Raw genomic sequence first — 15,755 nt, forward strand, 5'->3', positions numbered from 1 at the left:
CATTCTTCTAAATGAAATAATTGTTTTTCACAATTTAGATTTTCCGCCTTTTACTTTGTAGATGGTGCCATATTCGTTCCTTTTGAAAAATGTATACCTCGCACGTAAATAAATGTAATTTTGTGTACACTGTACACTGTATGTGATTAGAAATAATATTCATTTATCAAGAAATTGATACAATGTGCGGAAAATTTGCGTATTACACAATCAATATTAGTCAACAGGCACAGTGTTATTGCTGCATAACAATACTTGGCCAGATGTTGCAAAACAGTAAGTTAACAGAATTAAAATACGAGGTTTTCTCTTACACTCATCATTTTTTCAAATATTTAAGTAGCGTTTTGTCGGGAAGGGTGTTTCAGTAAAGATTACATATAAAATTTACATTGTACGAATTTATTACTTTTCGTATTTAAAATGTCTTTCAGAAAAGCATTCGTACGTTTGTACTGTGATGAAGGTATGTCAAAGTTAATGGAGATTATTTGGATTAGAAAAATACATAATAAGTTTGAAATAAAAATTTAAAAAACGGTCATTCTATTTACAACTTAATATTATGTCTCTGATTACTATAAATTATTTGTTTTCACAGCACATTTTATTGCAGTTTTTGGACATCCATCATATTCTCTGACCATACCTTTGGTCTCCTCAAACTCCTCGCTATCAAGTTTAACACATGCACACCTATATTGTTTGAAATTTGAAGATTCAAATAACATTCTTGGTACACCGATCCAATTTCTTTCTATTCCTCCACTGAAAAAAGAAAAATATTAATAATTTTAATGAAGTGAAATTTTTTTGTATATATACCTTCTTTTAGAACACCATACTGTAGTCCCAGAGTCTGGATTCCATTCTACATTACACGGCGGAAACATTCTTTTTTTATTCTCCTCTTCAAATTGCTTTTCTTTGGCTTGTACTAATATTCTTTGTATGCTATGAAACTCTTTGGTTGGAGTACCATCTTCGTCATAATATCTACCATTTAATTTTCCTGTGCAAAAAGAAAAACAGTTGAAAATGAAATAATCCACCGATTCATAATTATATGCAATTAGAGATGATGTTAAAAATACCTTTGTAAATGTAATTCTCATTATAAAATTGTACCCAATCGTTCAATGCCTTAACTTGTTGCACAGATAACGAAGAGATATCATCTGTTAAGCCTTTATCATTAAACTCCCCTGTAATAAAGGCCAAGGATGCATCGCGGCCTATAAACATCTGTATTTTATACATTGTACAAATATTATTACGTATACAATCTTATCATAAGCTATACCAGTAAAGGCATGATAATTTGCACCAGGCCCGTAATGTTTTGCACCTTTTGTAACATCAAAAACTTGCCCCAAGATTGAAATATACAAACCATCTTTCAAGTTTGTATATTTCTTGAGTTGATTTTGTGTAAATACTTTCTGTTCTGTGTTAAATTTTGAAACTGAATCTGAATTGATATTCAAACTAGAATAAATACTATCAATGATGTTTAATCCTTTTTGTAGACAATTAAATTTTATTTCGTATAGATAATCGTACGAGTATAGTAAACAAATAGATGCGAACAGTGGCAATAACCAAACGTACTTAGTCAACATAATTTCTCTATTTTATAACATTCGTTAATAAAATTATTATGTTTACAATAAAAATATTTTGTATATCGTAAGTGCTAAAATGAATAATGAAGAAAGTTAGGAACGGTATTGTTAATATAATTATTCAAACTTTTGTATAACGAATTTTTGATATATATTTAACACAACTGTCGAACGTATCAGGATGTTCTTATTTATCATATCTACATGCAGTATGCACTCATAGTTTTTGTAAAGTCTTCTCGTGAAGAAAGCACAAAGAGAAAAACTGTCGTTTAAACGAATGTAAGAATATTTTTGGAAAGATTTCTTACTATAGTTCTGTCACGTCAGTTGCAGATGCTGGTAGACACCTTTAAATGAAACGGCGGGCTGTATAAAAGGTTTTTAATACGTTGAACATTATTTGTTTTAATAACGTTTTAATATTACGTAAAAGTGTGACAGTTTATATAAAGGTGCATAACATAGATGTATGCACACATACGTATGTCCTTTATTAGATACACATTTAAATATAACAGTAGTAGGATTGTCGATTTTAACACTTTATTTCTCATTCTATTGAACATTTGTATCTTCTTTATTTTTACGATGTTATAATAATTTATTGCAATATAAGGTACCTATCGGATCTATTTTATGTCTGGTATTCTATTGTAAAAATTGTTCAATAAAATGATATCGTTGTAAGTAAATAGTAATATTCAGAACATCGTCGTGAAAACAATAAACGATATTAATTGTTAAAGAAATAATGTTTAAACGGAAGCCATTGTGGGAAAAGTAATATAAAGTTAAAAAATTCGAACGCACGAACATCGCCGCCTTTCGAACTTATTACGCTACCTCTTTTGCCAACTTGGCATACTATACCTTCTTTCTTGTTTTAAGTAGTCAATGCACACCTTCATCAAATCATTAACGATAAATATCTTTGTAAATAATGCGCATTGGCAGAAACGTTCGAACACGTATACCCTCAATTTCGTCCTAGATTTACCAAAAAAAAAGTTAGTTGAAATCCGCGACTCTGCTGCTGCGTCTTCTTGCCTGTGGATGAGTGTATCAAGCTCCGTTTGAGAAGATACTACATTTAATTAGGATACCTGTAGTCATATCAAAGCTTTTGCGCGACTCGTTAGACTTTGAGACTTTGTACCGGAGAAGATTTCATGAGAAAAGAGATTAGGAACAGGTATGTGTAATTAGTATAAGGATAGGATGGTGCGTAGAGAGGGAAGCGGGACAATGCACGCAGGGCGGAAGTGAGAAACCACTCGTTGCAAATGGCAGACGTATGATACCGTCTACTTATTTTTCTGGTGTAACCGTGGCAGTGGATTACAATTATTCGTCATTTTACATCGTATCGCTTTATAAGATTTAACGTTGTTGCATATATAATTGTCGTTGATAGAGAAATACAACTGCGATGGCGAAACTGGTGAACGTTTGGCGGGACGATGACCCGGTCGATTTGACGCGAAGGCAAATGCCGTTGATTGTCGATGAAAATCTCACGGTGAGCTGAATCCTTTACAGTGGTATTTTTAAAACACAGTTATTGTCTATCAATAACTAACAGGTTAATAAGACTTACGTAACGGCATCCTATGATATTTCCGACTTAACCTAAACGTAGCAACGAATGCATGCCTAACTGGCATAACTGATTAGGCGTATTGTGTTTAATACCTGTATCCTGTTTAACAATTGCTGACCATCGATTTTCGATACAATTTATGTTTCTCGGTATTATTAACGATTCCTTTGTGTATTTGTCCTATTGTTATAATTTTGGAGTGATTTGTTTTCTTTTGAAAAAAAGAATGTCAAAAGCTGTCTTTTTTTTTTATATACTTTGGTTAGTTGCAATTGAGCACATGGAGTGAAAACTTAAAACTAAAAGCTATTAACTGTGAGGTAGTGAACTTTCTTTTCAATATATAAGAATACATAACGTATATAATATTTTTTTAAAATATATGCTTTGCTTGTATATGTGTGTTAATATGTGTAGAATTAACATATTGGTATTATGTTTTAAATGAGAAATTTGGAAAATGTTTTAGATTTAATTTTTAAACGAGCAATAAATAAATTAAATTTAGCACTATAAACTTTGGCTTCTTCTATAGATGATTATGGATATAAACGGTTTGGGAGCAATCTGTGATAATCCATTAGCGCGTGGCAAACGGCTTGATGAATTTACTATAATACTTGATATGCTTACGAAAGATGAAATAAAAGCGTCATTTAAAATTACATGCAAGGACATGCTTGCAATTTTAGGTCAATCTGTACCATGTGTTGGTTGTAGAAGAAGGTAAAAGAAATTCTTAGAACATGTGTGTATAACAAACATATTCATGGTTTGCATTAATTAATATTTTATCTATTTAGTGTTGAAAGATTGTTCTATGATCTTATGAAGTCAGGACATCCAGCATTAGATCCTTTAGTAATCACACCCGAAGGTATATTATCAATAAAAGATGATGTTTTGGAATCACCTCAATTACTTTGTACAATGATACAAGGACATAGGTAATAAAGGGCCCATAGAAATACAATTGTCATATATACGTGAAATATACAAAAATTTTATTGTTCGTCACAGCATTAGGTTAAATAGTTTAGTCGAAAGGCAACCTAGAAATAAAAAGTCAAGAAGATGCGTATTACACTCACTGGAAATTCAGCGTATGAGACCCCTTCCAAGTGCATGGAGGGAAGTATGGGATTGTATGGAACTTCCATGCCGCCAGGAACTTGCTCTAATAGAAACTGACACCCTTGAAGCTACTTTGGATATATATTTACGTAAACATCGGTAAGTTCATGAATTTGAGTAATTAAATTCAAAGACTTTTCACTACATATGTTGTTACAGATTCTGCGGTGAATGTCGTACAAAAGTACTATTGGCATCTTCTTTATTAACAACAGAACCTGAACCAACAAAAGAAAAGGGCTACGTTGCTGCTCTATATTCCGGGATCAAACGTTGCATACGTGATAGACACGTACATTTACCTACTAACACAGTTTACATTAGTACTCTAATCGAGCGTGCTCAACCAGAACTTATGGGAAGGTATGGACTCACAAAGTTTTGGTTATTTACAATTTTGTGTTAGAATATTGTCATAAGAACGATGTTTGAATTGCAGGGAAAGACATGCAAAGACATTAGAAATTGCTCAGGAAGAGGTACTTACATGTTTAGGAATTTGTGTTGCTGAGCGTTTACATAGGGTTCATCGACGATTAAGAGAGGAGGAAACCGTATGCAAAGTATTAGCTGCTGTTGCAGTAGATGCATTGGCCAGAAATTTTCAAGTATAATTAATAAAACCAGTGTATAAACTACTATTGAATTAATCAAGTTATTGTATACGGTTAAATGGTTCTTCACAGATGGCTATAGAAGTTAAACAAGGTATTTCTCAACTAGAACTCCTATATGAGGAATTAACGAGGGAAGAAATAGCAAAACAACAACGACGCGAAAAGTTACGCCTGAAACGCAAGAAGAAGAAAGAACGCCGATATGAGACAGAAGAAAAAGAAAATACTTGCGATGTATGTTGCCGTTTATCAATTCGAACTTTTGAAACTAATGAATGTAATTAATTTCTTATTTAATTTTATATCCCTCAGTGTTCCAGTAAAAGGCAAAATGGTAAGAGTGAAACGCTGTGTGTTTGTGCAGATGCAAAGCCCACAACACAAAATATAGACAGACATAAAGTAAATAACTTTAATATTGCATTTAATTGTATTTATGTATATGTATATGTATTTAGCAGTGTACAAATATTCCTTTTTTTCTCTTTCAGTTACAAGTATTAGATCCAAAAAATAAGGGACCACCTACATGTAATTGTCCAGATTGTATAAAGAAATCAAAATCTAGTATATCACAAAGTCAAACTCAGTTAGCATTCCCCAAAAAATCATCTAACTTGCAAAAAAATACAGTTAAAAAAGGGTCTTCCGAATCAAAAGGAAAAGTTACTACAAATCAATCAAAGAAGAATGACACTTCTGTTAAGAATCTTTCCAAAGAAGAAATATTTGAAACATGTGAATCGTGTAAGGTAATAATTCAGTATATGAGTACATGTTCTATGTATCTTTCAACGCGTTTTATAAGATATACAAATCGTTCTATGTATAGGATCTTTCCGAGAAAATTGAAGATGATCACTGGCATAGTGTAGAAAACTGCAAAGATCCAATAACTAAAGAAATAGTAGACGCTTGGATAGCAAAACCGGGCAAAAGATACAATATGTGGATAGAAATGGAGAAACGTTTCGAATTATCAATCTCGGACAGGAAGAGTCGTTCTTCGAGTGAACAATCGTCACAAGATTGTGGTTATTCCTCGGAACATAATATTAGTAGTTCTTCTCTTCCTAGTACACCAGAAGGGTCGGAAGTAGCTTGCAGTGATGGTTGTTGTAACCACGAGAAAGATTGTCATGATACGCGACCATCTGATAAACTTGTTCATTCCAATACTAGCATCTCTTTACTAAAGGAAAGAGGTGGTGGCTTAACGCTTACACAGATGTTAGAAGTAAGCGTTTAGTTTGTGTATAGTTGAATTTTTATTGAAAATTTTTTATTTTTAATGTATTTCATTTATTTACAGGATTCCTACTTGTCAGATGACGAAGAAAAAGAGAGTTATATTCCGGCAGAGGAAGTGTTGGAGTTTAAATCTCGAATGTGTCAAGTTCTTGAAAAACGGCAAGAACTTCGTCAGACACTTAGAAAACGTTTTGCTATTTTATGTAGCCATCACAAACCCTTTACCATTCCTAACTAAAAATTCCTACTAGGTACAGTTACTTAATAGGATACAATCTTTCTTTTTTACATTGATTTACTGCCAGTAGAAACACGAACGCAATAGATGTATTTTGGATAACTGTTATCATTGGAGGTCAACCTTCCTGTGTGAATAAAATATCGTTGGAGATGTACATCGTAAGAACATCGTATGGTATGGTTTATCTGCAAGCAGTAAACTGCGTCTAATAAACTAGAGGTACCAAGAAATAACTATGCCTTGAATTTTGTTGTTTTCTATGCGGCTCAATTCATAAAAATAAAAGACAACTTTGTAGATGAAAATTGTAATTGTAAATGAATGAAATTTAGAATCGAAAGTCAAGTGTTAACTCTGAAAACTGCACTCAAGAAAATATAAACTATTAAATTTATACTCTATAGAATGTATTATATTGGTATTCAGAGTTACGTGAGACTTACTTCTGTATGCTTGTATAATTAAACGTAATTTTTATGAGCACGTATTAGCCAGAAAACCGCAAATTAAAATCAACTGCACGTATTTAACAATTGTATAAAATAATAATTTCATTAATTACTACATACTTTTAAGAGAATTTTATTTTTTTGGAAGTAGCAGTTGGAACTTGTTTTTCTGCATAATGAATATAGATGTTGTAATAATATGATCGGAAAATATTAAAAAAAATGAATACAAAATAAACATTGCATTTTACAATATATTATATTATTCCAAATTACATACATTTTGTACAGTTCGATGTAACGGTTTTTCATATAAAAGTTTTCCTTTTTTTTTTATTTTTTACACAGTATATTATAAGAGTTATGTTTTATATTACATAAATATGATAAAAATATTTATGCCATTATGATCATATTCCAGGTCTCGAATATGGTTTATCACAAAACTATATTTTAGTTGAGCAACATTATGCATATACAATCTCTGTAAATGCGATGTATGTATTAATTAATGTATCTGAAGGAATGACTAGTTCAGGATATGTTGTGTATTATTATGCTTTTTCTCAAAATAGTTTCAGTTTAATAATTGGGTTATTCATTATATTCTGCAAAACACAAGCATGCATTTGTTCCTCCAAAACCAAAAGCATTTTTTAAAGCTACACGTCTCGGCACGGAATTCCACATTTTTTTTTCATTTGGTGCAAAATTTAAAGATGTTTTTATATCTAAATTATGCAGATTCAATGTTGGCGGGATTATACCTTCTTTTATTGCTAAAACAGTAAAAGCAGCTTCTAAATTTCCTGCTGCTCCTAATAAGTGACCATGAGCCCCTTTTGTACTAGAAACAGTCACGTTTTTACTATGTTGCCCCATAAACGATTCTATAGCTTTTGCTTCTATAGCATCACCCAGGGGAGTTGAAGTTGCATGTGCACTGACAAAAGTAATTTCCATAGTTTCTATACCAGCATCTTTTACCGCTCTATCCATAGCTAATATAGCACCAGAACCGTCTTCACTGGGTGCAGTTATATGCGCTGCATCACCAGACAAACCATATCCTAATACTTCCGCATAAATATTTGCATTCCTTGCAAGTGCATGATTTAATTCCTCCAGCACTAGTATCGCAGTACCTTCTCCCATTATGAATCCATCTCTGTCTTTATCAAACGGGCGCGACGCTTCATGTGGAAAATCATTCCTAGAAGTGCTTAGAGCTCGAAGTCTACAGAAAGCAGCTATAGCAAGAGGACTGATGCATGCCTCTGCACCACCACATATCATTACACTAGTTTCCCCGCCGCGGATAAAGCGAAATGCATCACCTAAAAGTTGAATCTATTAATTTCATTGTACAGCAAACGTACATTTTCTACTTTTATTTTAATTTAATATACCAATTGCATGTGCTCCGGTTGCACATGCTGTCGATACACAATGATTTGGACCACGAAAGCCATATTTAATACTAATTTGTCCTGCAGCCATATTTGGCAAAATCCTTGGCACAAAATACGGACTGACTTTATTGTACCCTTTTTTCAAGGCTTCGTACGTTGTACACACATCGACCAAATCTATCATTCCAATTCCTACAGCTACTCCTGTATCTTGTTTATCCGTTTCATTTTCTGGTTTCCATTTAGCATCGTTTAGCGCGTGTTCAGTAGCAATCAGAGCATAAGCAGTGGCAGGACACATTGTGCGTAATTCACTTTTCGTGAAGTGTGAATCAATATTTAATTCATTAGGACCGTCTCCCTTAGGTACTAATGCAGCTATCGAAAAATAATTAAATTTATTTGTTGTACACAAGAAACTGGAGTTAGTTAAGTTATTTGAGAAAAGCTATAAGTTTGTGAGAAGAACTTACCAATTCTACAAGGTAGTTTTTCGTAATCCGGTTCAGTTAATCCGACAACACCTGATTTACAGTTAATGAGAGCTTTCCAGGCATTTTGTGTAGTAATTCCGAGAGGACATAATATTCCTATTCCTGTTACTACCACCCGCCGTTTGCATCTTGCAGCGGTTGTTAGCGTACGATTAATACAAGCAAGTGGAGTAAACATTTGACTGGTAAGGTTGGAAGCTTTAAAAAATGTTATATTCTACGGTTATGCACTATTAATCATCACCTTTTGCGGAAAGAAATTCTGCATTTTATATTTGATAGAAATGTCTTTTAGTTTCATTTTTAATACATGAATTAATAATAAACATGTATTTTCAATTTATCTTTGTAAATCTTTAATGGAAACACTTTGTTCATACGGTGCATTAAAAGTCCGGCCAAACAGTATAGCGTTAAGGCTTATAATCCCTAGTGTGGACTTAATTCTTAATTTAAACAGTTGATTCTTTCTAGCTAGGAGCAAGACTAACTTACTCTTATTCGTAATTAATCTGTAGCAAATTATCAGAAATGATAAACTGTTTATGTATTCGTGCAATATAGGTTTATCTCTAGTACTTTTTATTTTGAAAGATAGTTATTTGAAACGATTCCTCGTGGTTTTCATATTGGCGCCATAAATATTGCAGTAGTTTATTATTCAGTTCCCATATGTTTGATTATTTAACATTACAAGATATTGTTTAATTGTAGGAAATTTTGAATATATTACCATGTACTTTTTCAAGCAAAAAGGAATTTTGTATACGTTGAAATTGTTTTTAAATACATCTAAATTTCACTATTAATAATTATAGATTATCTGATTGAAAGAATATTCTACAGTTGAATAGTATGTCTTTTTAGGTTCCTAATGTTCGTAACAATAAAATATTGAATTACTCAAATTGTGGCAACTTGTATGCAGAGAATAGAAAATGTCGCTTTGAAGTATTTTATGATTTATAAAGGATTAAGATAATTATGTTTACCCTATCAGTTATTGATATCATTCGTTCAGTTTCATTTATTGACTGTATATATGATTAGAAGTTCCGTACAATCGTGTTCGTTGATGTTAGAAAAATTTTGATATGATTGTACTTCAATATGGCGAACCGCGACAAAGGACGCAGAAAGTGGGGAGGATTTTTACAAGGTACCTTGGAAAAAATGATATTAACAAATAATATAAACATCTTAATTTACAATTCTATGATTATATTTCGCGTGTGCATAATTAATAAACATGTATGCATCCTTGTAATAATGTCGAGTGCATTCGTAGAACTAACCTCACCAAACAAGCTAACCTAAAAATACAGCAGGAATTATGCTATGATATGTTGTGAAATTTTACCTGAGTAAGAAGTAAAATTAGCATAGCCTATAATTTCTCGTAGACTCCTCTAGAAGATGTGAATTTATTTTAAACAGATATAGATTACATAACTATTACATCTAATTTTTGTGAGTTGATTGTAACTGTAGTTACTGTCAAGAGTGTCAACAACCACTACTGAATTATTATTCTCAATTAAGCATAATGTTTACTTAATATTGACATTTGATAATTATATATAACTAGAGTTTCGTCATTTTGCACCTAAAATCCAACAAGTAATATATGTAAAAAATATTGAACGTACAAATATTCTTCATAAGAAATTCAGTTGCTTTTCAGTAAAATTTGTAATAAAAGCTATGCAATGATGTATAAATACATAATTTATAGGATTTTATAAGTTTTTAATATTTTTGTTTAGATAGAAAGGTATGTTTTCTATGTGCTTTGGTTTTTACTAGGAATTATTTATTCATGTCATTTTATATAAATTATTATTGGATAACATCCAACATTTTTACTATTTTTCTGTTAAAAATTACAACATTTTGAACATTAGTACGTTACTAATGCTTAAACTTCAATATTATAATGTTATGCTAAGAAAACTATGTACAATGTTACAATAATAATTTTGAGTCACATACGTTTTTCTTAACGTTATATTTTTAATTTCATATATATTTCTAATTGCAATATCTTGTAAATGATTGCAACATGTTATATAATTGAAGTAAATATAGATTTGTAGTCTTGTTGAATTCCTTATATGTTAATGTTTTTAAAATATGTTTATTTTATGTTATATGTTTTTAATGTTGATAAATAATTTTAAAAGCTAGACATTACAAAATTTCAGATAATACAAGAGTGGAGAAGGACAGATCGATGGGAATGCGTGGTGGTGGTGGTGGTAATAGAGCATCTCAAGCTTTGTATAGGCCAGGAAGCGGACCACTTCGCAAGTCTGGGAGATCTGTAGACGATTTAGATAATGAGAACATTTCGCAGGAAAAACCTAAGTCTAGCTCCGTCCAACACCGTTTGAAGCAATCGCAACTCAATAGATCCAATCAAATGCTGAACAGTCTGCCATCATCTCAAGTTGAAAATGTAACAGAAAAATTAAACGATCTAAACATTAACTACAGAAATACTACAAACATTGAACAGATACCGAGTTCTTCTCAAAATAGTAATTCAGGAGATTTAAGAAAGAAAACTAAGAAGCCGGAACAACAGTTATATATACCTAAAAAAGTAAAAGAAGCATTGGCTGAACAGGATAGTTCAAATAGGTGAATTTTTGAAAATGTTTTTGCTTTATTATTAATGATAAACTGTGCACAGAGTACAAATATTATTATCCTTGTTCCTTAGATCTCCGAATCAAAGGTGTTGGGATCGGGATCGGGATCAAGACAGAGAACTTAGCGAAGATCGTGATTCTCATTCTAATCGTAGCCATAAAAGCGATAGTCATCGTAATCGATCAAGTGGTCACAGTAAACGAGATAATGAAAGCGGAAGTAAAAGTAGAGATGATCATGGCAAACGATATTCGGGAAATCGTCGAAATCGTCACGGTAATGAGAACGATGAGCGTTGGCGATCTGACTCCCCTTTGTCTAACAGGGGTTACGGAAATCGGAAAGATAATTCTCGCGAAGTTAGACAGGTTGGTAATAATCATAGTAGTCGAAATTATAGAATTATAATTGCGTTTTAATTGGCAATATTTATTTGTTTAGGGTTCAGAACCACTTTTCGTAACAATGAACCACGTCAATGATTTCAATCGCACCAGAGATACACGTAGCGTCGAACCTGCCGGACATCCAGATAAATTCCAAGGCAAACCACCTTCAGGCAAATGGGGTAATGCAAAAGATAGTTTACCAAAAAATATAAAAATAGAACACTTGCCACCCAGGTTTCAGAAAAAATATCTTATCGATAATGGTTTACCATTGCCATCAACAAATTCATTGCCACCAGAAGATTCATGGAATGGTAGTAGTATCACGTTTCAGGTAAATTAAATCATATTTTATCGTCTTTGGAATTGCAGTATAGTTTTCGTTGCATTCTTTAAACATAAACTTGCTCTTCGAAGGGATCATCAAATTACAATTATCCACCTGTGATGCAACATTCGCAAACGATGCAAAATTTACCTCCATCTGGCCCATTGCCTCCTCAACCTAACTGGTCCAATACTGGGTCAGCACGTAGCAGAGGTAGAGGTAGACTTAGACCAGAAGAATTAGAGAGTTCAACAAATATTTTCAGATGCGTTACACCCGATCAGTATTCGGCTCCAAGTTCTAGGTCTCATACACCAAGCCAAGAATATATGCAAAGGTAAATCTCTTTTCTGAATATATACTTTACAACTAAGTTTTATATTGTACAATGTCCTCTTCTTATTCTACTGTGCTATGTAAATATTAATAAGTTACTTTATGTAAATGTTTTTAAATAGAATTAAATGTTTGTGGAAAACAGGTTTTATGATCGTCGTGGTAGTAACAGCACCATGTATACTAGTATGGAAAGTTTAAGCCGAGCTGATACTTCTTTGATGCCACCACCACCGGCAGTGTCACCTATTACTTCGGTATCCAATGTAAACAAACGTCAAACTTCACCCGATAGTCATCGTCGGGGAGTATCTCCATCTTCATCTACTCACCGAACTCATACGTAATAATCGATTTAAGATGTGTTTTAACAATTCTAATATTTTTATTTATTATCTTGTTATTCGTTCTGTTTACAGGCAACGGACGAGCAATAATGCATCCGAGCATAATGCAACATTGGAAAAGAAAAGCAGTCAACAAAATTTAGGCGATAGTCCACCAAAAGCCGAGTCTGTTAACACCGAATCAAATACATCGGCCGACCATCCATTTGTAAGTGTCTCTGTACGAAAGATGTTTATTATTTGCGTATACATCACGCTTAAATTTCAATATTTAGGATTGGAACGAAGAAGTTGAATTAAATGAAAAATTAGAAGCTGAACGTGCGAGTCGCAGTTCTTCTGTGTTAAGTTTGCGTGAGAATGTTAATGTGTCAGGAAATGAAACCACGACGGGAGGTTCTAATCGACGTAAAAAAAAAAAGCGTGATAGGAAATATGCAGCAGATCGGTAAGAGCGTATTAGTATTTCTGTTTCGTGTGTATAAACAATCTGCACTTATATATATTTTAAGAGTAGCGTAGTTTGCAATAACTTTCTTCTTTATACTATTCAAGGAGCAGTAGCAGAGATAAAGCTCGAGTTAATAGTCGCGATCGACAAAATAACCAACAAAATAGAGAAAATGATAACTATAACAATAATCAAAAGAACAGTAATAGCAGTAGAAGATACGAACACAGAAGGCATCACAATATTATACAACGTAGTCGGGAATCTAGTAAAGATAGGAATTACCGTGGTAGCAGTCGAAACTTCGATGACCTCCATAGACATAGGTAGATATTATTTTACGAAGGCGACATTTTGAATCGGGCAAATATAACTAGAGGTTAGGTTTACTTATATATATGTATTTTTACAGATTGTCCGATCGGTGTTTAGATGAAAATTGGAGAACAGGAAGAAAAATGTCGGCTTATGATTCCGACGATGGACGACAAACACCTAATGTTCCCTCTCATTCTGCAACGTTATCAAATACAGCTTTGAATGTGACAACACATCAAACATCTAGCGGGCACACCAACTCCCAACCACCTGGTGTTTTAGTGTTACCTGATACTAGCCAATCTCCACCTAGTCATCCAGTTTCAAGACAGCAAGGAATGCAGCAGCAAAGGACGTTATTTGACCCCAATAATCCTAATAAACCTATTGTTGTAACTTCACCTAATAGTAGAGCTGTAATTCAAAGGTACAAATAAGTTTCCGTTTCTTTCTTTTTTCTCTTTGTAACTTTATTTTATTTATCGACCGTTCAATCTTCTTTTTTTCCAGAGAAAATGAAATCGCAGCTCAGAGTCCGAATGTGCCAGTGTTTCAGTCCCATGGAGGTATTACTTCGACACATCATAGCTTTCAAGGAGCTCACTTAGATAGTGTGCCACCACCATATATGACAAATGACCAATTTGGTAATACAAGACCCTCGTGGTACGATCCTTACTCCGATAGGTATGTAAAACTAGTGGATATATTGCAAGTTAAAACTAAAAATAATTATATCAATATGATTTTTTGTTCGCCAGTTTCCGATCAGCCAAAAATCCTTACTTGCTTTTGGACATAGAACGCGCTGATAAGGAGTTACAATGGATATTAAGTTCCGGTGGTTTTACAACAAATTGGGATAGAGTTTTGTACATAAGGCACTTTCTGCAAGAAAGTTTAAAAACGTTGCTCGAGACTGATATTAAATTTTGTCAAACCGAGAACGTTGAGCAACACTTTTGGAAAATACTTTTCTATAATATGATCGAAATGTTGCGAAAAGGCATGCCAAAAGAAAGTTCCGAAGGCCGGGAACATTACAAGAAAATAATGATGAAGATTATCGACGAGGGTACTATATACTTAGAAAATTTGTTAACTATTCTTGAAGCCAAATATGAATTTAAATTGGATACATTTCTTGCATCGTCAACATTGCCTAAAGGTCTCGGGATCTTAGGTTTAGCTTTAGTAAGCGCGCAAAAAATATATTTATTTTTGGGTGACTTGGCGAGATACAGAGAACAAGCAAATGAAACGAATAATTATGGAAAGTGTAGGCAGTGAGTGTCGATCAATGTGCAACTTTATTATGTTTATTAAGTACAATTGATTTTTATATTAACATTTTCTTTAGGTGGTATTTAAAAGCACAACAACTTAATCCAAAGAATGGCAGGCCTTATAATCAGCTTGCGTTACTAGCACATTACGCGGTACGTACGATTAAAGCACCAGTTACTTATTTAACGAAGAAAGATAAAGAAATGATAGTAATTTGCATGTGAATTTCGTTTTCAGAGACGAAAATTAGACGCAGTATATTATTACATGCGATCTCTTATGGCATCCAATCCTTTTCATTCTGCAAGAGAGAGTTTAATAGCCCTATTCGATGAAAATAGGAAAAAGGTATGTCACATGTTCAAATCGTTTGTTAATACGTTTGTATTAATACTAACGTTAATAATATTTTAATTTTATTTTGCCGCCAGTATCTACATTATGTAAGTAAATTTCGATACTTGGTGTGATTTCTTTAGATATCAGTCATTACTAAAGCTTGAATTAGTTCCTTTATCTTTGTGCTGTCTAATATACTCCTTTTCGTTTTGCGTACATTCAGTTTTTTTTAATTAATTTTCTTACGCATCGTAGGCATTTTCGCACGCTTACAATTATTAGTCAAATCTATAAAATTTATATTTCTCGCACAGTTATAGTCTATTAAAGCCAAATCATTAAATGCCTGAGTAAAATCGATAGCATAATTAGCGATTCGAAGTGGTAATACTTCATATGTACATTAGCGTTTATAGAAAAATAGAAAGATGTATAGCTCAAGTATAGTTTGTCGCATATTGCTATATTATTTGCTACAA

The 15,755-nt window shown here is 32.9% G+C and overlaps 4 protein-coding genes across 7 annotated transcripts in view; 2 read left to right on the plus strand and 2 right to left on the minus strand.

The window, feature by feature from the left end:
* Positions 1-49: 49 nt before the first annotated feature.
* Positions 50-1,866, minus strand: LOC122398107 (neuferricin). 2 transcript variants are annotated; one of them, XM_043397705.1, is made up of 4 exons: positions 1,349-1,866; positions 1,095-1,235; positions 826-1,012; positions 50-768 (listed from the first exon to the last, which is right to left on the minus strand). In XM_043397705.1, exons 1-4 carry the CDS (start codon positions 1,620-1,622, stop codon positions 579-581), a joined length of 792 nt encoding a protein of 263 aa, XP_043253640.1. In that variant the 5' UTR covers positions 1,623-1,866; the 3' UTR covers positions 50-578. The 2 variants fall into 2 exon arrangements, with proteins under 2 accessions (XP_043253640.1, XP_043253639.1); XM_043397704.1 differs by having other exon boundaries at positions 1,304-1,866.
* A 638-nt stretch (positions 1,867-2,504) lies between these two features.
* Positions 2,505-6,988, plus strand: LOC122398106 (gametogenetin-binding protein 2-like). The gene is made up of 12 exons (XM_043397702.1): positions 2,505-2,820; positions 3,043-3,147; positions 3,764-3,954; positions 4,032-4,175; positions 4,249-4,461; positions 4,522-4,725; positions 4,802-4,970; positions 5,049-5,213; positions 5,292-5,381; positions 5,471-5,731; positions 5,812-6,216; positions 6,292-6,988. The coding sequence occupies exons 2-12, from the start codon at positions 3,058-3,060 to the stop codon at positions 6,466-6,468; spliced, it is 2,109 nt and encodes a 702-aa protein (XP_043253637.1). The 5' UTR covers positions 2,505-2,820; positions 3,043-3,057; the 3' UTR covers positions 6,469-6,988.
* A 367-nt stretch (positions 6,989-7,355) lies between these two features.
* LOC122398168 (3-oxoacyl-[acyl-carrier-protein] synthase, mitochondrial) lies at positions 7,356-10,202 on the minus strand. The gene is made up of 4 exons (XM_043397832.1): positions 10,187-10,202; positions 8,806-9,024; positions 8,330-8,710; positions 7,356-8,257 (listed from the first exon to the last, which is right to left on the minus strand). Exons 2-4 carry the CDS (start codon positions 9,002-9,004, stop codon positions 7,515-7,517), a joined length of 1,323 nt encoding a protein of 440 aa, XP_043253767.1. The 5' UTR covers positions 9,005-9,024; positions 10,187-10,202; the 3' UTR covers positions 7,356-7,514.
* Positions 9,852-15,755, plus strand: part of LOC122398166 (telomerase-binding protein EST1A-like) — a 138,827-nt gene continuing 132,923 nt past the window's right edge. For 2 of the 3 annotated variants that reach the window (XM_043397829.1, XM_043397831.1), the window contains exons 1-15: positions 9,852-9,985; positions 11,031-11,469; positions 11,552-11,849; positions 11,923-12,204; positions 12,288-12,535; positions 12,680-12,877; positions 12,954-13,089; positions 13,157-13,329; positions 13,437-13,658; positions 13,745-14,077; positions 14,161-14,337; positions 14,412-14,936; positions 15,011-15,089; positions 15,175-15,285; positions 15,369-15,380. In XM_043397829.1, coding sequence (XP_043253764.1) covers positions 9,937-9,985; positions 11,031-11,469; positions 11,552-11,849; positions 11,923-12,204; positions 12,288-12,535; positions 12,680-12,877; positions 12,954-13,089; positions 13,157-13,329; positions 13,437-13,658; positions 13,745-14,077; positions 14,161-14,337; positions 14,412-14,936; positions 15,011-15,089; positions 15,175-15,285; positions 15,369-15,380 — 3,282 coding nt within the window. In that variant the 5' untranslated portion in view covers positions 9,852-9,936. The remainder of the gene's footprint in view (positions 9,986-11,030; positions 11,470-11,551; positions 11,850-11,922; positions 12,205-12,287; positions 12,536-12,679; positions 12,878-12,953; positions 13,090-13,156; positions 13,330-13,436; positions 13,659-13,744; positions 14,078-14,160; positions 14,338-14,411; positions 14,937-15,010; positions 15,090-15,174; positions 15,286-15,368; positions 15,381-15,755) is intronic. The other variant, XM_043397830.1, reaches the window with a different exon arrangement.

The sequence above is a fragment of the Colletes gigas genome, unplaced genomic scaffold, assembly GCF_013123115.1.
Source record: "Colletes gigas isolate AHSC1104 unplaced genomic scaffold, ASM1312311v1 Colletes_gigas_Sc00011, whole genome shotgun sequence".
NCBI classification, from domain to species: domain Eukaryota; kingdom Metazoa; phylum Arthropoda; class Insecta; order Hymenoptera; family Colletidae; genus Colletes; species Colletes gigas.